This window comes from Artibeus jamaicensis, unplaced genomic scaffold, assembly GCF_021234435.1.
Source record: "Artibeus jamaicensis isolate MK-2021 breed Jamaican fruit bat unplaced genomic scaffold, CSHL_Jam_final contig_886, whole genome shotgun sequence".
In the NCBI taxonomy this organism is placed as follows: Eukaryota; Metazoa; Chordata; class Mammalia; order Chiroptera; family Phyllostomidae; genus Artibeus; species Artibeus jamaicensis.
The window spans coordinates 514339-537807 of NW_026522002.1; the positions used below are offsets into that span (position 1 = coordinate 514339).

Sequence of the window (23469 nt, forward strand, 5' to 3'; positions counted from 1 at the left end):
TGAGCTTTACAAACTGGGTTAGGAACAATTAGTGTGTCACGAAGTAAGTTCAATGGGTTGCAACCAAAATTAAAAAAAAAAGAAAAAAAAATCAAGTCCTGGCGTGTGTGGCTCAGTGGCTTGAGCACGGGCCTACCAACCAAAGGGTCACGGGTTCAGTTCCCAGTCAGGGCACATGCATAGGTTGCAGGTCAGGTCTCCAGTAGGGGGTGCGTGAGGCAACCACACATTATAAAATCTTTAAAAAAGTAAATATAAAATAGAGTACAAAAATCAGGGGCTCTCACATTGTAAAGATTTTGGAAGTTCTATTCTGTATGAGTATAAAGAGTGATCCTCCAAACTTAGACACCTTTGAGACTGAAGTGAGGTGCAGTGTAACTACACTAGGACCAGAGGTGTGCCCTGAGGCTGCCTCTGGCCAAATAGGACATGTGGTCACCTACACATGTGTACACGAGGTACAGACATGTCCATGGGCCGTTTGCCAAGTCCCCGGCTTCCATTCTCTCATTCCTCCAACCTCTCTTACACACAACTTCGTGAACTGTCCCTCTAAAAGGTACATCATCATGCATCCTTGCCCAAAACTACAAGGAAGCCCTGTGGCCTACAAGGATCGCATCCACTGTCATTTAAGGCCCTTCAGCATCAGAAGTGTCCTGCTGGGCTAGGAAACGATCGTTTCCATCACTGCCCCCACTGTATTTCTTCATTTGTGGCTGCCCTCTGTCTGGAAAGACTCCTTTTTTCCCCCCTAAAACAGAGCCATCACTCACCTTGCAAACCCAGTTCAAGTGTCACCCACATGTGCCCCTCCCCCCTGCAATGGCTCTGATAGAGCTCCTTTTCTTGTTACTGTGCAACATAAATTCCTGTCTGTCATGACTCATCATACACACTTTGTTTACACAGCTGTGACCCTGTGGAACAAATGATCCTACATTTCCCTGTGTTTACGTATTCCTGTGGAAGACAGACCTCAATTTCAATGATGGTTATCTCTGGACGGTGACTTTACTAATGATATTAACTTCCAAAATTCACTCAGAATTTGCAACACTTGTTCATCAGAGAGAAAGGAAAGAAATTTGTGTTGAATAGCAATTAAAATTTCATTTCTACTTTCTGTTGGTAGTCTAGCATATATTTCTCTAACCTTTTAGTACATAATGTTCTATTTTGAAATAATTTTATTTAAAACGTTTTTATTGATTTTTTTAGAGAGAGGAGGAGAAACAGATTTGTTGTTCCACTTATGCATTCTTTGGTTGCTTCTTAAATCTTTTTTAATGTATTGATTTCAGAGAGAGAGAGAGGAAGGGGGGGGCAGAGGGGGGAAAACCCCATTGATCTGTTGCTCCACGTACCCATGCGTTCATGGATTGCTCCTTGCACGTGTGCCTGGCTGGAGATGGAAGCCACGACCCAGGTGTATCTGGACAGTGCTCTAAACAACTGAGCAACCCAGCCAGGGCTATGGTTTGCTTCTTGTATGTGCCCTGACCAGGGATCCAACCCGCAACCTGGGCGACTGGAATGACACTCTAACCAGGTAACTGAGCTACTTGGCCAGGGCTGGAAGTAATCTTAGAAGTACCAAACTGTTGCAAATATTAAAAAAGATTTTACAATTGATAATTAGACTTCAAAAAATTTAAAACTTTTGTGCTTTAAACAGCACCATCAAGGAAGCAGAAAGATCCCACAGAACAGGAGCAAGCATTTGGTGAGCAGAATACTTAAAGGAACTCTTAGAACTTAAAAAAGAAAAAACTGGGCAAAGAATCTGAATGGAAATTTCTTTTAAAAATAGTGATTAAGCACATTAAACAAAAAAGGTCAACTTCATTAACCATTAGAGAAATGGAAATCAAAGGCACAGTTAGATACAACTTCACATCCTCTTTCATGGCTGTAATCAGAAGGGCAGGCAATTACAATTTTACTGAGGATGTAGAGATGGAGCCCTCACACTTTCACTGGCGGGAATGCAAAATGGTGCAGCTACTTCAGAAAAGTTTAGCAGTTCCTTAAAAAGTTACACACAATTGTATGACCTAGCAGTTCCATTCTTAGGTATATACCCAAGAGAAAATAAAACATGTCCATACAGAAACTTAAACACATGTGTTTACAAGGTGCATTTTTCATTCTAGTCAATACGGTCAAAACAACCCAAATATTGGCTGGATAAACAAGAATGTGATATAGTCACACAATGGAATCTTTTTGGCAATAAGAAGGAATAAAGTACCACTACAGCATGGATATATGGGATTACTGGGATCATCATAATCAAGTGTCACAAACTGTGGCTTAACAGAAATATACCATCTCACAGTTTGGAGGCTAGAAGTTTGAAATCAAGGTGTTGGCAGGGTTGGCCCCTCTGAGGGCTGGGAGGGAGACTCTTGCAAGCCTCTCTTTCAGCTCCTGGGCCTCAGGCTTCCTGGGCTTGTAGACTGTGTCCTTCTCCTGTCTTCAGGTCACCCTCATGTCCATCTCTGTGTCCAGGCTCCCCCTTCTTATAAGAACTCAGTCATGTTGGGTTGGGCCCTCTTATTACCTCATCTTACCTTGCTGTCTGCAAAGACCCAATTTTCAAATGAATTCACATTCACAGATACTGGGCATTTGGATTTCCAAATCTCTTTTTGGGAGGGGAGACACAGTTCAAATATAACAGGGGATAAACTTTGAAAACATTATGCAAAGGTCAAATATTGTATGATTCCATTTATATGGAATGTTCAGAATAGGCAACTCTATAAAGACAGAAGGTAGCTCAGTGGTCGCTTAGGGCTGAGGGAGTCGGGAAATAGTGATTACTCACAGGAAAATCTGTCTATGAAGCTCTTTAAAATGTAAGAACAACAATGCACAGAGTTTCTGTACACCCTTTACCCAGCTCATCGCCACACTACTGTATTGTAGGATTGTGACAGAATTATCCAGAACATTAACATCTGTACAGTGCTATGAACTGTTTACAGACCTTACTCCAATCTCACTAACTTCCTGTGTCCTTTCTTGGTGCAGGATCCAACTGAGGATGAGGCATCTGTTCATCCTGCCACTTTAGCCTCCTGCAATTTTAAACAATTCATTACTGTTTCTTTGTCTTTTGACACTTTTGAAGTATTGGAAAGTCATTTTATAGCATGTCCCTCCATCTGGGTGTTCTGGTTGAGGAGGCTGAAGTCACGTGTTTGCAGGAGACTGTGGCAGCAGTGACGAGTGCCCTTCTTGGTGAATCAGGCGGTTCAGAGGGTGCATGGCATCAAGTATGGCAGGGTAAGTCTGAGCACTTTGTTGGTATTTCTCCGATTTCTCCATTGTAAAGTTTTAAAAATCTCATTTTAAATAAGTGGCTTGTGGGGAGAAACTTTGAGACTTGTACTAATAAATTTTTTTTTAAAAGATTTTTAAACTTATTTTTAGAGAGGGGGAGAGAGAAACATCAATGTGTGGTTGTCTCTCATGCACCCCCCCACCATGGAGCTGATCTGAAACCCAGGCATGTGCCCTGACTGGGAATCGAACCAACAACCCTTTGATTCCCAGGCCAGTGCTCAGTCCACTGAGCCACACCAGCCAGGGCAGCAAATACCTTATTTTTTATCATACTTTCATCCGCGAATTTTAAACGCCATTCCTTCCTATAGCAGTGATTAATGTGATATTTACCAGGTGGTCATTTCCTATTTCTAATTCACTTGCTGCATTTGTTAAGTGGCATGTTACTGAAAGGAAGAGCTGCCCTTTCTCCCCCATTTACTTATATTGTTTATGTAAGTATGGACTCCTGGTACTTGTGCTGTGTCATCGCACCTGTGTTGTTCCATTCGTCTCAGATTTGGTCCCTGAGAGGTGGTGAGAGGGCCTCTGGGATGGCCCTGAAACGTGGAGAAGGAAGCCGGCCCCCGGCCATCCCTTCTCATGCTCAGGCCCCTGTGTAAGCTCCTCTCCTTGAGTGGGGGCTGGGCATAGTGGTATTTCTAGTGATTAGGAAAGGTGCTGAGATATCACTTCTTGGATGAGGGTACAGAGAAGACTGGCTTCCACTTTTGGCCACTTCTCTCCTCTGCTTCTCCTGATGGGAGCTGGGGCTGTGCTGTGAGCTGCCCTCTGCAGATGCCCTGCAGCATGGAACAGGTCGAGGACTCCCTGAAACAGCTGGGAATGACTGAGGCCTTCAGTCCAAGCCCCTCAAAACCTAATCCTGTTGACAGTTTGATGGAGCTGGGAAGCAAATCCTTCCCTGTTCACGTGTTGAGATAATCCTGGCTGACAGCCTGACTACCATCCCCTGAAAAACACTGAGCCAGAGGAACTTGATTAGTTTACTGTGACTTCCATAAGAACACTACCAACTGGGAAGTTTACAGTGCAGCATGTTTCCTAAGAGCTCTGGAGGGCGAAGGTCCAAGAGCAGGGTTTTGTCCACCATGGTTTCTGGTGTATGCATAGCACTGTTCTCACTTTATGTCCACACAGCCATTCCTTGGTGCATGCACACAGGGAGCGGTGGGCGGGCAGAGTGCTAGCTCTCTGGTGTCTCTTATAAGGACACCAGTCCTGTGGGACCTCATTTAACCTTCATTATTTCTCAGAGGCCCTGTATCCCTGTATAGCAACACTAGAGGTTAGGGCTTCACTGTACGAACTTAGGGGGAAAGAAACACCCAGTCTCCAACAATGGTGAGGGGCTGCATACTTTCTCCACCTGGGATCAGGAATGAGGCAGGTTTGCTCTCACTGCTACTGTCCCACATTGTACTGGAGGCTCTAGCCATGTCTACAAGGCAGGGAAAAGAATTAAAAGGCAGAGAGGGGAAAGAAGTAAGAATGTCTTTATTAACACATGACATGCTTGTCCCCACACAAAACCTGAGGGAGATTACCAACAGCTCCTAGAACTACTCACAGTTCAGATGCGATACAGGACTAGTGGACAACAGCCGTATTTCTATGTGATAGCAACACACACCCAGAAAATGGAAAAAAAAATTGGCCCTGGCTGGTGAGTGACAGCCTGTAAACCAAAGGGTCGCTAGTTTGATTCCCAGTTGGGGCGCATGCCCGGGTTGCAGAGCAGTTACCCAGTTGGGTAAATGTGAGCGGCAACCACACACTGATGCTTCTCTCCCACTTTCTTCTTTCTTTTCCCCTTTCCCTCTCTCTACAAATAAATAAATACAATCTTAATAATTTTTTTAAAAATTGATTCTGCCAAACTCTGCCTTTTGATTGAACAGTTTAACGCATTTAGTTAAAATAATTGCTGAGGAGAAAGAACTTACTGCCATTTTGCTATTCTTTTAAATGTCCTTCCAGCTGCAACCAGAACCAAAGGTGCTCCCTCCCCACCTATCCCCGTGCCTCCCAGCAAAGAACCTGGGTCACCAGGAACTGGAACACCCTAACCCTTTCAAAAGCAGAGGACTGTCCTGTGCTGACACCCCTGACCACCAATGGTCAAGCTCTTCCAGGTAGAACTGGCCTTCCCTGTGCTTCCCAAACCTGTTCCCCAACCAGTTTCCCAGTCCCCACATCCACACCGCCTTGAACTAGAGGGAGCAGAGCAGACAGGGGGCAGCCTGCTCTAGGCCAGGGCCATCAACTACGGCACTAGGAGGGCGGGGGGCGAGAGCAGGGAAAGACACCAGAGAACTCTCCTGCCGGTTCGAAGACGGCTCTTTCTTGCTCGAGTGTTTGGTTGCTACAGCTTAGTTGCTGTAAAACTTTGACTGGTTTTTCAAAGCCCCTAAAATGAGAGCGTGGCACTTCCTAGTCTGCCATTTTGCGGAATACTGGTTTTTAACCCATCAAATTGGCCATAAGGAAAGATGTGAAATTTATAGAGGGTTTTGGAAAGCCAGCCCCCGGCTCAGTGTTACAAACTGTGCTGGGAGAGCGGTGTGTATGTGCACAGGTACAGACGTGCACCAGTATTTGTGTGTGTACAGAGACGTCCGTGTCGGAAAAGATTTAAAAACACTGATATCACCTGACCGAGAAATTCGACTCTAAAAACTTGGCTTAATAATCATGGCACGTGGAGACGTTTCGGCTACGAGGACCGTAGCCGTCCACAGGGTTCAGGATCCTGAGTCGCGCACGAGAGGCCGGCTACACGGACCAGGGCCCACCGCCCGGTGGGATGCCACACACCCACTAGAGCTCCTGTTTCAGTTTCTGTGAACCGATATTAGTAATTATTGTAAACTCTATCTTAAAACCAACAACATTAATTTAAAGAAATTATGCGACCTCTCACTCCAGTGCCCGCTCCCCAAAACTCTTCCCAGCCCCGGTCCTCTCGGGTTTGCACCTCTTCGCTCGCCCCCCACTTCGGCCCCACCCCGCGCCCCCGCCCCGCCCCGCCGCCCGCAGCGCCCGGCGGGCAGCCGGTGGCCGGCGAGGCCCCTCCCCGAGCCCGCGGCGGAGGAAGCGGAGGCGGCGGCGGCAGCGCGGAGACCTCGCCGCGCTCATGGCGTCGCCCGGGTGAGTGCGGCGCTCGGGCGCCGGGGCCTCTGCTGGGCCGGGGAAGGAGAGGGCGCGGGGCGAGGGCGCGATCCCCTCCTAGGCCTCCGCCCGCCAGGCCCCGCCGCCCCCTCTGGCCGACCTTGGGTGGAAGCGCCGTGGGGCCGGGCCGGGCCGGGCCGCGCGGGGGAGGGGAGGAGAGGAGAGCGCGCCCCCGGGGCGGGCCTGCCAGTGGTCCGCTCGGCCCGCCGCCCGGAAGCGGCCCAGATGCCTGAGGGGCAGGGGCGAGGGCGGGGAGACGCGCGCGCGCCCGGCACCCCTGGCCCCTCCTGGGCCCCGGCGGCCGCGGGCCTGCTGGGGCGGGTGCTCCGTTCTGACCTCACTCCCTAATGTCGTCTCGGTGTTAAACGTTTCTTCCTCTAGGAAACGGTGGTGCCAGGCAGAGTTTGCAATTTTTTAAATATCCTACTTGCAAAATAAAACCTCATTAATTCATTATGATTACTTTTTATTTTGGTAATGTAAGTAGTCATGAAAGCTGGGGAACGACAGTCCAGCTCCTCCTTTCACGTCCCAGAGGAGGGAAATTGGACTCAAGGTCACCGCTGCAGTTGGTAGAACCGTAGTTTAGCTGAGCGTTTAGACCTCCTGCTGGTTGTGAGGGGCTTCAGGCCGCCCATGTCCCCACGGCACAGGAGGTGGAGGTGGCTGTGAGGACAGCAGCTGGGTCTGACGCTAGCTGTCCTGGCATTTCCCATCCACTGGCTGTCTTTCTAGGCTTGGGCAGCAGTGGTCAGACTACCCAGTACTTTGAGCTCATAAATAGAATAAACAAGGGTCCATCCCTCACATGCTGGCTGATTTGCCCAGGGGCCAACATCCCACTGCGTCCAGCCCGAAGGGTGAAGCAGCAGGCAGGGTGCTGAGCCCGTGTGGGGAAGCCCTGTGGCCTTTTAAAAAAGTGATGGTGCATTTGGCATCCAAGCTCACTACTATGTAGACCTCTCGGAAGTGGACTTCGCATCAGGCTGGTATGTCCTGTGAGGCAGCAGGCCCTAAATGGTGCCCCTGTGGAAGGTGGCATTGGCACAGACTTGATACCTGAAATTCCAGAAGTTCCAAGGGTTTGTGAATAACCCCATGAGTCTGAAGTTGGCACAAACCTGTCATTTTTTGAGGGGTACCCCCTGCAAAGCTGAGGTCATGGAATCTTTAGTATACTGGATGTCATTTCATAGAGAGAATGATGCACTCAAGCTCTGTACAGATTTGGGGACAGTCATCACCTCTGGACCTGGCTTTCTGAGACCCTTCGGCCCCTGTGAGTCAGCCTACCAGCAGACTGGGGTCTGGGCCGGGGGTGGGAAGCATGCTGGGATCTTTTCTGGGCTGCGTCCGTCCGGAGGGGCCTCTGACCCTGCGTCCGGGGAATGTGTTGTGGAGCCTGTTCCAAGCACTTTGCACATATCAAGTTACCAAATTTTCAAAACCTCCCCATAATTTGGGAAGTCCTGTCTTATCCCCATTGTGCAGGTAAGGAAACTGAGGCCCAGCTAAGAGTTTGAGTGAAAACTTCATGTAAAACGACCCCATCAAGGATGGCTGGTTTAAGCTCCATTGGTGGCTGGACTGTTGGACTCTGTACTTCACCCTGACTGCAGAGCACTTGCAGCGTCCCCCAGGCGCGCTCTGTGTGATGCTGAAGTCAGGATGTGCTCTCGCTGCTGGTTGCAGCCTGAAGCGGTGTTAGCAGAGCAGTTGTCCCTTTGGCTATGGTTTTACAAAAGATGGCTAAAAATGAGGAAATAACTTAGAAGTGGCCATTTCCTTGAAAGAAGGGTTCCAGTCTGAGGTGCTTTCCCAGACCCACCTGCCTGTCGGGAAGGCCATTTCAGTTGCAGTCCAGATCTGGTGGTGGTTGTAGGTTCTGTTGTGTAGGGTTCTCTACATTGTAGCCTTCTTCTAATCCTTACCCAAGGATATGTTTCTATTGATTTTTTTTTTGAGGGAGAGAGGAAGAGGGAGAGAAATATGGATGTGAGACATAAACATCGATGGCTTGCCTCCCAGATGCACCCAGCCCTGGGATTGAACCCACAACCTAGGGGTGGGCCCTGACCAGGAGTTAAATCTGCAGCTGTTTGGTGTACAGGACAACGCTCCAACCAACTGAGCCACTCAGCCAGGGCTCCACATTGTAGCTTTTGATAAAATTGGTAGTTGCCTTATTTTTAAAAAGAAGCAATACCTGTACCTGGTTCACATTTCCAAAGGTGTAGAAGGGACTGAAGTGAAAAATCAGGGCCCTCGCACCCTGCTCCTTACAGAGACCATATCCCCCAGGGGGCATGCACCGTGGGATGCCGTGTCCTTGTTTTGTGCTGACTCTAAACGTGTGGCGGAGCTGCCCTCGGCTCCTTCTCACAGGTGCACTGGTCTGTGAGCACTGAGGGAGTGAGCCTCTCGTCACCTGGGTCACGAGTAGTTTCCATCCTTCTGGCATTTGCCTTTTGAGTTTACACTACTCAGATTTTTAAAAAAGATTGTATTTATTTATTTTTAGACAGGGAAAGGGAGAGAGAAAGGGAGAGAAACATCAGTGTGTAACCTCTCACATGCCCCCTACCAGCCATCTGGCCTGCAACCCCATCCTGTGCCCTCACCAGGAATTGAACTGGCAACCTTTTGGTCCTCAGGCTGGCTCTCACTCCACTGAGCCACACCAGCCAGGGAGGATTTTTAACAACATTTAATATTTCCTTTCAGTGTTTTTTTTGTTTGGTTCATTTTCTAATTTGACTTGTGGGCCTATTTGGTATTCGTTCTGGTGAAAGGAGTACTAGGGGTCACTCCATTTGTCCAGGTGGTCGCAGTGGGAAAAGCCCCAGGCCCTCAGCGGCACCGGGTGGTTTCTGGGCCCTGCTCCCTGGGGCCGTGTCCACAGACCCACCCTGCCTGACTGTGAGGGAGGCTGGGCCGCGCGTCACTGTCCTGCAGGGACTCTTTCATTACTGTTCTTTTCCAGAATTTTCCTGATTATTATTGTGCATATATTTTTCCATTGAATCAGCTTATCTATAAGTGAATTTTTCAACCTAAATTCACTTATAGGTTAATTGAGGGAGAATTGTCTTCAAAAATTATATCCAGCCCTCTTCCCCAAACAGCATGCCTGTTCATTCGTTCCAGCCTCTTGTTCTTTGGCACTGAGGGAGTCTTTTCCTGTGGACGCTGCACATTTGCAGCCTGTACTGTACATGCCCCTTGTGGACGCTGTGAGTGGGAGTCTCCCTCTTTCTGACGTGCTGCTCGTGGGCAGGAAGGTGGCGGCGCCCCCAGCTCTCCGTTCCCCCAATTTGCTGTTGATTTCCAGTCCATCTTGGGTTTTCAGGTCTTTCTGTGGATGCACAGCAGGTCAGTGCTGCCTTTGTTGAGGGTGGAGGGTCTGTCTCTAGGGGAGGAGCTGACTGTGGTTGAGCTGCACGTGGTGGAGGGCGGATGGCCCTGGGCCCTGCAGCGAGCCCCTCCCAGCCCTGTGCCTGTGCAGCAGTGTGGGCACCCAGCACCAGCAACGCCTGCACCTCTCAGCCCTCCCACCTCAGGCGGTGCGGCCCCCGGAGCCAGGCACCTGGAGGTCCCTGCACTCCGCCTCCTCACACGCTCTGGCCAGCCTGTTGAAACCTGCACAGAGACTTCGGAGCCCAACCCCCTGCTGTCACCATAGGGGCTGCCACCCCAGCCTGATCTTGGTCATCTCTCTTCTGTTGTCAGCCTGGCACAGGCGTGTCGCCTTGGACTTGGCATCCTCCAGAACCAGGGCCAGTCCTTTCTCCTGACCTAGCAGCCCTGTCTCCTCTTCCCTCCCATGGCCTCCCTGCTGCCTACTCTGTCCGAGCCCCCCGGGGCCTGCACCTCTGCCTGGATCTCTCTCTCCCTGGAGAGCTACGTGGCTGGTGTGTACGCCTCCCGCCAAGCCTGTGCGGGCCGGCACCCCGCTCCGGGAGGCCTGCTGGGAGCACCCATGGCTGCAGCCATCCATCCGTCCCATTCACTGCACTCCATGTCTTCAGTCCTCTCTTGGAGGTGTGAAGATTGGGCCTGAATCCAGTGACTGGTGTCCTCAGAAGATGCAGAGAAGAAACAGACGCCCAAGGGGAGGGCCCACAGTGGGGTGGGCCCGCAAACCCACTGTCCAGAGCCACCCGCGCTGCGTCTGTCGGCCCGGTGCTGGGATGACACCCAGACGGGGGCTTAAAGCAAGGCCCTCTCTTCCCTCACAGTGCTGGGTGCCAGGAATCCAGACCTGAGGGTCCATGGCTGGTTTCTTCTGGAAGCTCTGAGGGCATCTGTGCCTCACCGAGCGTCCAGCGTCCTTGCATCGTAGATGTGTCACTGCGGCCCCGGCCTCCCCCTGTCTCTCTTCCAAGGGTACCAGTTCTTGCACTGGGCTGCCGGATCCCAGTGTTACCTCATCTTTATTTACTTAATTCCAAATGAAGTCCCATCCGTGGCACTGGGCTGGGACTTGCATGTGTTTGGGAGGATTTGAAAGTGTTTGTAGGAACCTGAGGCTTTGTGGGTGAAGTAACTGGCTTTGGGTTTTGTTTTGTTTTGGGGCCCAGATGTGGAGCTGAAGGGGAATGTGGCAGGTCCTTTTTGTTTTTTTAAGGTTTTAATTCTTTTCAGAGAGGGGAAGGGAGGGAGAAGAGCTGGAGAGAAGCATCAGTGTGTGGTTGCGTCTCATGCCCCACAACCCAGGCATGTGCCCTGACTGGGAACTGAATGGCGACCCTTTGGTTCGCAACCCAGCACTCAGTCCACTGAGCCACACCAGCGAGGGCTAAACCCCTGTTTTTATTGACAGTGGGCTCAGATGAAGTCAGAGTTCTTAGTGCTCTGCAGGAAAGTGACTGAACAGTCATGTTTAGAGTGCCCGCCAGGGCGAGTTGGGCCTTTCCTCAAAGAGGGCTGAGGGTGGGGTCCCAGAAACGTGTGGAACAGCGAGGGAGGTGGGGGGGGGGCTGGGTGAGCAGTTTGTCCTGCTGGTAAAGTGAGCAGAGCGCAATTGCTTGTCTTGGAATGACCGGCTCCAAACTACAGTGGACCTTGGCTCGAAGGGGCCCCTGGTTGTCGGGCTCCACGAGGCCCCCCAGATCGTACTGTGGCCCCGACTCCCCGCTCACAGCATTGTTCTCACAGCCCTTTTAGTTTCATCGAATAAGTAGATGCTTCTGCTACTTCAAAGACTTCAAATAAGAATAAACTGATATGCCACCCAGAGGTAATTAACCACTTAATTTTTGAAACTTTTTATTAGCAATAATTTGTGCCGAGAGATCAACTATAAAAATGAAAATTCCCCTATTCTTGGCATTTTAGCTTGTTTACTATTCTCATTTCCCATTCTTTCTCTCCCTTGCTGTCTCTGTGTGTAGGTGTGCACACATACACATGTGAATGCACAAGCATGCCATTTTCCTGAAGCATCACAGAGTATGCCGCCCACCCCCTCCCCCGTTGTACCCTTCAGCCCTCTGCGTCTGTTTGCTGAGAGTGGAGATGCTCTTTTGTCACCACTGCACGTGACCTCAGCATGGACAAAACCTGTACTGCAGTGTGGTCAGTGGACCCTGAAGTTAGTCCCTGTGCTCCCAGATCCAGTCTAGGGGGAGGGGTGGCCTTTTGTATTCCTGTCTCATCAGCATCTTAATCTAGGACATTTCCCCACCTTTTTTGTTTGCGATGATATTCACACTTTGGGAAAATATAGTGCTCTCCCTATGTAGCCTGAAGTTTCATTTTGGGTTTGTCCATGTGATCTGGTCCAGGTTCTGCACTCTCAGTGGGAATCCTGCCCAGGCAGTGTTGGTCCTTTCTCAGGGTGGGGGTTCGGACAATGGCCCTCTGTCCGCGTTGTCCCTGGCCTTGACCACCCGCTGAGGCAGAGTTGCTGGATTGCTCCCTGGCACCTGGGAAGCAGCCTGTGAGGAGATGTTCGAAGACCCAGCTAAGACCTTGTTTTCTGTCCGCATTTCTGTCTGCAGCTTGGTATTAGTTGGTGTGTCCTGGTGGTGACCGTTGCAGGTGGTGCTGTCCCAGCCACCGGGGCCCCACCACCGTTCTGCTTGGACAGGAGCCTGCCCCCCGCTTGTTCGTCAGTGCATTGTCTGCATGCATCAGTACTTCCTGCTCTCAGTGGCTTCTAATTAATTACTGCATTCAGCGTCACCCAGGCTCCAGTCGCCCAGACGTGATGGTGGGACCCTTCGCGCTGGCCGCTGTGTCCAGTGATGTGCCCTTTCTGATCATGGTGTGGTGTCTGGAATTAGATGCTTGAGCTGCTCTGGTTCTTTCTCTACACCAGGCCTGGCGTCAGCCATTTCCCCACAGAGACCTGCTGTCTGTTAGCAAAGATTTTAAAGGGCGCTTCTGTGGTCCTTTCAAGGGGCCAGAGCCAGGAAATTTGCGTGCGTGCACATGCACGCAAACCCACACACACGTGCACACAGGCACGTCCAGGGCAACTCTGAGCCGTCGTCTGACCCCCACTCCTTGCCCATGAGGCCGTGCTCACGCCTCCCGGGACGCTCCTCAAATAGTGGCTTCTGAAGTGGACTGTGCCTACTTCTCAAACCCACTGAGAAGAATTTGGGACCATCCCTGCCTGCTCACTTGGGCCACTCACAGTGAGCACCCACGGCTGTGCCCGCCCCCCTGCAGATGTGCATGGAGCGGCATTGCACGGCGCGCCAAGCCTGGCTGCCCAGACAGCCAGTATGCATTTGTCTGTGAGATGAGGCCCGCGGACCATTTCGTGATGGTTGCAGAATACGACTATAGCAGAATTTCCTGTTACTGGACTTTGATTTTGAAATGTGTCCAGTTTTTTGCTGTGATACATAAAGCTGGCATCTACATCTTTGTAACTAAATCTTAATTATTTCCATAGGGCGGAAGTGGAATTACTGGTCAGAGGGTAGGTATATTTTCATGTCTTTCTGGGTGGCTGTGTCTGTGTCCCGGCCGGTAGTTTCTGGGAGGGCTGGCGTTTCCTCCACGTTGCTGTGCCCCAGACCCACCACGGGCTCCTTCAGAAGCAGCCACGTCCAGACCCAGACTCAGAGCCTCTGAGGTTCTGGAATCAGGGCTCTGGGCTGCGACCGGGATTTGTAGTTTTGAAAGGCTCCCCACGAGATTTGATATGCTGCCAATTTGAAAGGAGAAAGTGGTATTTCATTATTTTAATTATAATGTTCTTCTGAAATTGTTTCAGACAGTCAGATTTGGCAGAAGTGGCCCCAGAAATAAAAGCCCCTGAGAGACAAGTGGCGGTGGCTGGTGCAGGTAAGGCTGGGCTTGGGCCCCGTGCACGGCAGGTGCACTGCTTCCCCCAGCCCCACCCCGGCCCGGGGAGCACAGACGGAAAATCCAAGAAGCCTAAGGCTTTGCCGTTCCTTTTACAAGCATATTCTGTCTAGGGGTCTTTAAAAAACTCCCTTGTACATTATTCTAGATGGGACTCCGTGTTAAACAGGTGGCAGTCCTGCCGGGACACTTCCCTACGGTCTGAGCCTCGTGACACGTGTCCAGGTGACTGTCTGGTTCCCACTCTGGGCACGGCTGAGAGGGGCCGCTGTGTTTTGTGGGGACCAGAGGTGCAAACTGGAACTGTCCTGGCAGACTGGGGTTTGTGGTCTTTTCGGTCATGGTCCCCATAAGCTGGTTGTTCTTTCTCTGGAGACTGTTGGGGTGGCAGCTGCCCCTTGTGACTTCAGCTGTAAGGCATGGTCACCTCCAGGTGTCCTAGTTTCTCTCAGTCACTCATTTTAGGTGCATTTGTCAGTAATTTGGTGCTTCTCCAAATGAATGTGTTCTATTGGCTAGTAATAGTGTTATGCAAAATAACTCCACAAAATAGGCAGATAAGTTTGGGTTAATCGCTTTTTGTTTTATTAATACAAACAAATATTTACTCAGTGAGTTATGACCTCCCAGCCACTACAATGGTTACTATCTAAAAAACAAAAAAACCCATGTTGGCCAGGGTGTGGCAGAATTGGAGCCCTCAGGCACATGAAAAGGTGCAGCTGCCTTGGGAAACAGGGTGGGGGGTTACTGCAGGGGCCGGGAGGAGTTGGGGAGAATTCCTCAGTGGGCACAGAGTTTAACTTTCAAGTGATAGGAATGTCTTGTAACTAAATAGGTAAGTGGAGATTGCACGATTTTGTGACTATGAACGGCGGCCACAGGATTATTCATTGTAAAATGATTTTCTTCCCGAAAGGTTTTTTTCTTTTTTTGTTAAAATACACATAATATTCACTGTCCTAACCTGTTCTGAGTGTCCAGGTCAGGGACACTGGGAACATTCATGTCGCTGTGCGCCCGTGGGCACCGCCATCCCGCGACCGCACACGCCCTGGAAGTAAGAAGTCTGCTACCCACCGAACTGGGCCTGCCCACTCGCCGCTGGCGCCCACTGCTCTGCTTTCTGTCTCTGGGGTCCAGCCGCCACAGGCCCTGCCTGGGAGGGGCTCACGCAGGGCTGCCTTCCTTTGACCGGCTCGTTTCCTCCGGCCCGTCCATGCTGCAGCATTCTGCAGGACCCCCTCCTTTCAAAGGTGCAATAACATGCGGCTGTGTGTGCAGGCTGCACTGTGTGGGCCGCTTTATCCGCCGATGGACACGAGGGGCCCCTCTGCTGCTGCAGCTGCTGGGCTTCACGGTGTCGTGAGCACGGGTGCGCACGTCTCTCCTCGGGCCCTCGTTCCCCTGCGTGCAGGTGCCCGGGCCCGACTCGGCATTGCTGGACGCGTGGGTGAAACTGAGGGTGTCTGTGTCTCTCTTCCAGACCTGGAATGGAGGGAAGCAGAAGGAGACGACCGCGAGCTCCAGTTCGGAGGTGGGAGCCTCAGGGTTCGGGGACGGACTGGTGGGGGGAGGAGGGAGGGAGCGGGCCAGGCGAGCACGGGCTGGGGTTCGATCCTCTGAACAGTTGTCGAGTGAGAAACGGCAGGTTCAGAGACCGGCCCGGGCCGGCTGGTGCGCGTCCAGGCTCGCAGTCTGAGGGCCGCACTGTGTCCTTTGCTGTTGCAGACGGTGCGGATGAGGCTCAGGACAGCGGCTTCCCGGCGGGTAGGTGTTTCCTCCCTGTGCCCCAGCGTCCAGTCCTGCGGAAGGGAGGTGGCACCCGTGCTGGTGGTGCCCACCCCTGGCCGCCGCAGAATCACCCCTAGTGCATTCACGCTTTATGTCAACTTACACGTGAATAATACCACCAGGAAAACAACCCGCTGTGCGCCGTCCCTGTGCAGAGTGGCACAGGGAATTGGCACCCTACGGTGTTATTTTTAACAGATTCTCTCAGGGACTCTGAGGCACACAGCAAAGCCTGAGAACCACGTGTCTGGCCCAGTGGTTTCACTGATAGACCTGTGCAGGGTCACACCCAGGGCGTGAGTGTGTGAACAGGCCGGTTTGCTCTGGCTTTTCCCCATCGCACTTAACTACTTTAAAAAAATCACAGTTGTTCCGTGTGTGATAAGACGACACCCCTGGTTTCATTCTGGCAAAACTCAGAAACCTGAGCAGGAAGAGTTTCTTCTTCAAGTGTCTCTTCCCAAGTCCTTCTGTTCCTGCAGCAAGTCACCAGCCCTGCTCCGAGTGCAGCCATGTGGCCTGAGAACCTGAGCAGCGCCCGTGCAGACAGCAGGCAGAGGGGGCCCCGGGGAGCAAGGCAGCATGTCTGGTGCTCTGAGCGCTGCTGGGTACCAGGCCGGCCCGAGTCCTTCCCATGAGCCTCCCCCATGATGCTTCCTCTTTGGAGAAGGGAGTAGAGTCCTGGATAGTGGCAGGATCTTTATTTATTTTGTTGGCTTATTTAACATGTGAAGTGTACTGATTTTACGTAGTATGAAAATCGGTACGAGGCCATGGCTGAGACAGGCAGGCCGATGAAGCCTCTGGCAGGGCAGGGCTGCCGCGAGCAGCCAGTCTGGGAGTGTCCATGCTGTGATGGGCCCTACGTGAAGAGCCGAACAAATAAATGCAGCATTATGATAACCTCTGACTAACAGTACAAATGTAAACCCCCGTTAATTGGCTTCAGACTCACAAAACAGTGTAGCTGTGGTTTGCAGTGCTCGGTACCTAGTCATACCTCCCTGTTTCCTTCCGAAGTTCTCTGGTTACTTTGTAAAGAGAAAAGAACAGTAACAGGAAGATGGGAGTGATTCAGTGATCATGTCACCTGTGGGACATTGCCGGTGACAGGGAGGAGGAGCCCACTGCTGGCCTGAGTGCAGGAGGACAGGGCGTGCTGGGGGTGAGGGTGGGGGGAGCGGCTGCCCACACATCTGGGCGCACAGCTGCTCACCCAGCCCATTGGCTTGGTGCTGCCAGAGCCTGCAGGCTTCCAGAGGAGGCGGACACATGGACTTCCGTAGGGGCCCCGGTTCCTGTTCTCCGTCCTCTTGAATGACCCACTTGACCCCTGTGTTTGCATCTGGGTGGTGGGATTTGCGTGTATCTTGCTCCCAGATGGCCCAGGGGTCCTGCTTCCTGCTGTATTAAGGGCACCGCCCCCCTCCGTGTCCCCTCCCCACCTCTGCCCTGGCTCCTGCCTGTGCTCGAGCGCTCATGTCTTCATTTCCCTCCACAGTGGAGAGGAGCCGACTGCAGGAGCTGCTGTCCCTGCTGGGACTCGAGACTTACCAGGTGCAGAAGCTCGGTCTCCAGGACGCCCTGCAGATCAGCAGTGACAGCGTGAGGAGCTGGGCTCCTCAGGCTCCCAGGGATCTGCCCTGGAGCTGCCTCAGGAAGCTGCAGGCCCTCAATGCCGAGGCCCGGAGCACCACCGTGGTGCTGGACCTGCCCCCGGACGCCCGGCCTGCAGAGAAGGAGAGTCAGATGGAGGAGGAGGTCATCTACTGGGACTCAGCCGATGACATCTCTGCGGACATCTACTCCTTCTCAGAGCTGCCTACCCCTGACACTCCCGTGAACCCCTTGGACCTTCTCTGTGCCCTGCTGCTTTCCTCTGACGCTTTCCTGCAGCAAGAGATCCTGCTGAGAATGTCTCTCTGCCAGTTCGCGCTCCCGCTGGTCTTGCCCGACTCAGAGAACCACGCCCACACCTTCCTGCTGTGGGCCCTGCGGGGTGTGGTGCGGACGTGGTGGGCACAGCCCCCGAGGGCTGTGGGCAGCCTCTGGGAGGACAGCGTGGTCCTACCCCGAGCGCCCACCTTCGCCTTTGTGCGCATGGAGGTCAGCAGCAACTCCAAGTCCCAGCTGCTCAACGCCCTGCTCAGCCCAGGCCACCGGCAGCGTGACTGCTTCTGGCACCGGGACCTCGGCCTGGGCACCAGTGCCCGGGAGATTGCAGATGGGCTGGTGGAGATATCCTGGTTCCTGCCCAGTGGCCGGGAGGACCTGGACCTTTTCCCAGAGCCTGTGGCCTTTCTGAACCTCAGAGGCGACATTGGGTCTCATTGGCTGCAGTTCCGGCTCCTGACAGAAGTGTCCTCAGCCGTGTTCATCCTGACCGACAACATCGGTGAGAAGGAGTACAGACTGCTGTCCTCCGTGAAGGGGTCGGCCACCAAGTTCTACTTCATCCTGAGCCCCTACCGCGGGAAACGGAACTCGAACCTGCGGTTCCTGAACCGGCTGGTCCCCGTCCTGAGGATGGACCACTCCCATGTGCTCGTGAAGGTCAGCAGCACAGACGGCGTGCGCTTCCTGCGCAGGGTCCGCTCCATCCTGGCGCAGGTGGCCCGGTCCCCCTGCAGACGGGTGTCGGTGGAGGACATGGCCCATGCGGCCCGCAGGCTGGGGCTCAGGGTCGACGAGGACTGCGAGGAGTGTCAGCGGGCAAAGGACCGGATGGAGCGGATCACCAGGAACATCAAAGACTTGGACGCCTTCCGCCGGGAGGAGCTGAGGCTGCAGGGGGAGCTGTGGCGAAAGGTGGCCCGGGTGGAGAAGGAGCTGTGCCAGGCACAGTGGGCCGGGGACCCTCCAGACAAGCGCCTGGCAGAGCTGAGGCACCGGCTGCTGGAACTTCGCACACTGCAGAATGGCCACGACCCTGCGGCGGGTGTGCAGGAGTTCATCACCGGTGTCAGCTGCCCCTCCCTGGGCGAGAGGCAGTATTTCCTGAGGTGGATGGAGTGGGGGCTGGCAGGGGCAGCCCAGCCGAGGCCGAGGCAGCCTCTGGAGACAGTTCTGGCGCTGAGGCCGAAGCAGGGTGGGGCTGGGGCCCTCCGAGAGCACCTCTGGCTGGAGCCCCTGGGGGTGGAGCACTTCCTGCGGGAGATGGCGCAGTTTTACGAGGCAGAGAGCTGCCTGGTGGAGGCAGGGAAGCTGCCAGCAGGCCAGAGGCAGTTTGCCCACTTCCCAGGCTTGGCCTTGGAGCTGCTGGTGAGGGGGCTACCCCTGGAGCTGATCGATGGGAGCACGCTGAGCACCCCCCTGCGCTGGGTCACAGGGCTCCTGAAGGAGCTGCACGGGCGCCTGGGGAGGCGGTCGCGGCTGGTGGTGCTGTCCGCGCTGGGTGTGCCGGGCACAGGGAAGTCCACTCTCCTCAACACCATGTTCGGGCTTCGGTTTGCCACAGGCAGGGGCTGCAGTCCTCGAGGGGCCTTCATGCAGCTTGTCACAGTGGCCGAGAGCTTCAGCCAGGACCTGGGCTGTGACCACATTCTGGTGATAGACTCGGGGGGGTTGATAGGAGGCGCCCCGGCCGCCGGTGAGCGCTTTGAGCTGGAGGCCTCCCTGGCCACTTTGATTCTGGGACTGAGCAATGTCACTGTGGTCAGTTTAGCTGAGACGAGGGACATCCCGCCAGCTATTGTGCATGCGTTTCTGAGGCTGGAGAAGACGGGGCACATGCCCAACTACCAGTTTGTGTACCAGAACCTGCAGGACACGTTGGCCCCTGGCCCAAAGCCACGGGAGAGGAGGCCACTGCTGGAGCAGCCAGCGGATGGGGGCAGAGCTGCCACCCAAGTGGACAAGCAGGGAGACAGCCTGCGGACGCTGGCGGGCCTGGCCTTCTGCGACCCCGAGAAGCAGCACATCTGGCACATCCCTGGCCTGTGGCACGGGGTGCCCCCCATGGCCACCGCGAGCCTGGGGTACAGCGAAGCCGTCTTGGAGCTGAAGAGATGCCTGCTGGAGAACATCAGGAATGGCCTGTCGAACCCCAACAAAAACATCCAGCAGCTCATCGAGCTGGTCAGACGGCTGTGAGCACTGCTGCTCTGGGGGCGTCCACCTGGGGCCGGTGCCCTGCCCGTGTGAGGAGGCAGAAAAGCGAAAGCGGGGCCTGGGGTGTCCTAAACAGCTTGACCAGCGGAGAGAGGCAGCAGGTGGAGCGGCCCCAGGGCCGGTGCAGACAGAGCTCTGTTCCAGCCCCTTGGACGCCCGGCGGGAGGGCGTCTTCTTCTGCTCCTGGAGCAGAGAGGGGCCTCCACCCCTGCAGGTGGGTGCGTGGGTCCCTAGGAAAGGGGTTGGAAAGGGCCCTAAGGAGCAGACAGGCTCTCCAGTGCCCATGGGTCTGTGAGTGCCAGTGTGGGGACGCCTGGTTACTGCCCTCCCCACCCCCACCCTGCTCGCTCTGCCACAGCCTATACCCTGCATCACCTTGTGTGCCCCCCCAACACAGACGGGGCTTCTTGGGACTGGCCCGAGTCTGCCCCTTCCCTGGACAGTGAGCTCCTGGGGGCGGGGCTGTGTGTCACCCACCTTCATCACCCCTGGGCCTGGTGCACTGCAGGCACTTTAATAAAGTTTGTGAAACGAGTGACTACCTGGGTGAGTAACGGCGGCTCCTCTTGGGCCTCAATGTCCCTGTTTCCTTCTTGGGGACCAGGTCTGTCTGAGGGAGGGCTGCAGGGTGGACCCCGGGAGCAAGCCCATTCCAGGCGGTCACTGGGAAATGGAGCCAATGTCTTTGCAGTGACTGCGGATGGGTGTCTCCATCATAGCCCCATTCTGTAGGCAAGGACAGGGCCCAGAGCAGGGGACCTGCATGGGCAGAGCTGGTGGGGAGCTGCTGCCCTCAGCACCAGGCCTCCACATCCCGCCCCGCCCCACCCAGCCCTGCGTGCCAGCCCTTCATTTCACTGTGTTGCTCCTGGGACCAAGCATCCAGGCACCGGGGCCCACCTGCCACCATTGGATCCAGAATTTGGGGTCCTTCTCACCTTGATTCTCCAGCTGAAGTCTTGGTCCACACAGGCCTTTACCAAGACCACCTTGCTGAGTTTCGGAGCCCAGTCCCAGCTGTGTCACTAGGCTGGGAATCTTGACTTAGGCCTTGGGGCCTCCTTCCCTCTGTGTTTTGTGGCTCAGGAAAACTCAGCCCTGAGGTGGTGACCAGGGGCGCCCCTCTGTCCTTTACTCATTTTACCAGATTTGGTGAAGGAGCCGTCCGGCCTGGGCCCCTTCTGGAGCCTCTGGACTCAGGTGACGAGCAGAGAGCCACACTGGAACTCCGGAAACCTGATCTTATAATAAATTTAGGGAAATGCTTTCCCTTCTGAAGCTGAGAAAGAATATGTAATCCTCAGCCACCAGAAGCTCATCTTTCTAGGTTGTTAAATAACACAAATGTTAAGATGTTAGCTCCCCTGGAGATATCCCAGGCCTCCCAATTCCTTTCTCCCCCGGGGGCATGGGTCTGCCCAGGTGCTGCCCCCGAAGTGTGGGCGTTCACCCCAGTGTTTCTGGGCCCCAGCCGAGGCACTGGAAACACGTCTTAAGAGTTGTGGAATATTAGCCAGTTCCCTTTAAACACTAGCCCTTCCCGAAATCTGAAACAGGAAACCAGCCGTGTGGGTTCCTGGCTCATCCAGGGTTCTTCACTTGGGGGTCTGTCCATTGTCCAAAGTTAGCTTTCAGTCATCAAATTACTGAGAATTAGGTGTGTGCTTTTTCTTCTGGGGAAAGAGTTCATAGCTTTCAACAGTTTCAAAAGGACACTCTTGTTTTTCTTAATGATACATGAAGTGGTGTCTGTAATTGACGTTATCTTGGTTTTACTGAAACACAGTACCCAGCAGGGCTGGTGTTAGAAACCTGATAGGGTACCTCTCCCCAGCTCCCCGACAAGAGTTCGCCCAGGAAAGAAAAATTCCTTCTCTTTTTTCTGAGTCAATAGTGGGGGGAAAAAAGATTCCGGCTATAAATCTATCTTGAGTTCCTCAGATGTCAACAAACCTGATCCAGTGGGGCTTTGCAAGCACTGATGGGTCAGGACCGCAGAAGAGAGCGCCAAGGTGTTCTCGATGCTGGTAGTGGTGACTTTCCACACCCCCTACCCCCACCACGGCACCCATGTGCCTGGGCCTCCTTCCACTGGCCCTTGGCCCTTGGCCCTTGGCCCTGTCTGCAGGCACTTCTCCCTCAGGACAGCCTCTGGCGGCAACCCCACTTCCACTCCAGCACCCGAGGGGCCGGGGACCTGGACCTGCTTTTCTGCCCTCCCCACTGGGCTCCCTGCTCCTTGTGGTGGCAGTGCCAGCCCACAGTTGTGTCCACGGACAGAGAACCAGGAAGTGAGGGCTCAGCCGCCAGCACACGATGCCCATTTCCTCCCCTGTCTGCTCCAAGCCCTGGAGTTTGTGCCCTGAGCCCCAGGCCCCAGTGTGGCACAGGGCATTTGTGGTCGGTACTGTCAGGAGACTGGGTAATTTAAGTACCCCAGAGCTGAAGGCAGCAGGGCTGCCTTGGGACCTAACGCACTGAACCAAGCCACTTCTGTGCCCTAACAGCAGAGGAGTGGGGTGGAGAGGGAGACCCGGGCCCGCAGCCCTGCTGGCTGCCTGGATGAGAAGGCAGAGGACGGAGCTTCAACTCAGGCACAGCAGTGCCTTGGCTGAGTGTCCAGCGTGGAGCTTGGAGGCTCTGGGATTCTTCTTGGTGAATGGGTCCGTTATGAGGGGAAAATGAACCACCCGGAGTGGTGTAAAGGCCATAGGTTTACAGAACAGCAAGTGTCAGCAGTTCTGAGGGTTGGTCAGTCTTGCGAGGAGAACCAAGGTGAGTGGGGCGGTCTGGGCTGACTCTGAAGCCCACAGCCGGGTGGGCGGTGCTGGTGGGGCAGCCCTCCCCGAGGCTGGGTGCTGGTGAGTTCCAGGAAATAAAGGCCTTGTTTCTACCTGGCTGTGCCTGTCCAGGGGCCCAGAGGCCCCTGCTCACACAATGTCACTCCCAGCTGGTCAGCATGCTATCCAATACAGGGGAGCCCTTGGGCTGCACCGGACCCACTGGACAGACCCTCTCAAAGACGTCCAGACCACCAAGCAGGCCCCTCCGCTGCCTTGCCGTCTGAGAGGGGCAGACCAGGACTAAGGTCAGTCCCCTCTGAGTGAGCTGCTGTAAGGAGCATCCACCATCCTGTCCCCTAGTGGTGTCTGCAGATCAGGCTCAGAGAGCGCCGCGTGCAGGTGGAGTCCAGGGCCCTGGTTCTCAACACCGGCTGCCCCTCAGGATCCCCTGAGGAGGCCTGGGGAGGCTGGGGGTGGGCCCAGTGCCCTTGCACGTGTGGAGGGGTTGGGAGCCTCCACTTTGACAGCGTGAAAGCAACCGACCCCTGGTGACTGTGAGGCAAGCAGAGGCTGTTCTGAGACAAACCTTTGTGCGTCCTCATCTCCCCAGCACAACTGCAGACCCCCCAGTGGGCCCTTCATGTAGAGCAGGCACTCGTGTGAGATATGGCTGCTCCTTATCAGGAACCCCCACCCCCCACCCCCGGTGCTGCCCGCAGTCGTCCGTGATCTGTGCTCGGCCGCAGAAACACAGGCCATCCCCATCCTGTGTGGCTCTGAAGGCTCCCACCCCCGAAGTGGGGCTGTGGGCCCCGGGCACCTGCTGGCAGGTGCTCGTTCTAACCTCCAGTGAGTGTCCCACCTCCATCTTCTCACTTGCCAAACCCAGACACTCCTGTCTTTCCCAGGGTTGACAGGGGAAGCAGAG

At 54.2% G+C, this 23469-nt stretch overlaps 1 protein-coding gene across 2 annotated transcripts; it reads left to right on the plus strand.

The window, feature by feature from the left end:
* The first annotated feature begins 6408 nt into the window (after positions 1-6408).
* Positions 6409-20296, plus strand: URGCP (upregulator of cell proliferation). 2 transcript variants are annotated; one of them, XM_037150274.2, is made up of 6 exons: positions 6409-6510; positions 13439-13465; positions 13763-13833; positions 15341-15391; positions 15586-15624; positions 17150-20296. In XM_037150274.2, the coding sequence occupies exons 1-6, from the start codon at positions 6497-6499 to the stop codon at positions 19738-19740; spliced, it is 2793 nt and encodes a 930-aa protein (XP_037006169.2). In that variant the 5' UTR covers positions 6409-6496; the 3' UTR covers positions 19741-20296. The 2 variants fall into 2 exon arrangements, with proteins under 2 accessions (XP_037006169.2, XP_053510785.1); XM_053654810.1 differs by lacking the exon at positions 13439-13465.
* Positions 20297-23469: the final 3173 nt, after the last annotated feature.

What these genes read in the sequence shown, in the direction of transcription:
- URGCP (XM_037150274.2), top strand. An exon ending in GTGGAATTACTGGTCAGAGG is followed by an intron (nt 13,466 to 13,762) that starts GTAGGTATATTT and finishes AAATTGTTTCAG; the next exon opens with ACAGTCAGATTTGGCAGAAG. An exon ending in AGTGGCGGTGGCTGGTGCAG is followed by an intron (nt 13,834 to 15,340) that starts GTAAGGCTGGGC and finishes TCTCTCTTCCAG; the next exon opens with ACCTGGAATGGAGGGAAGCA.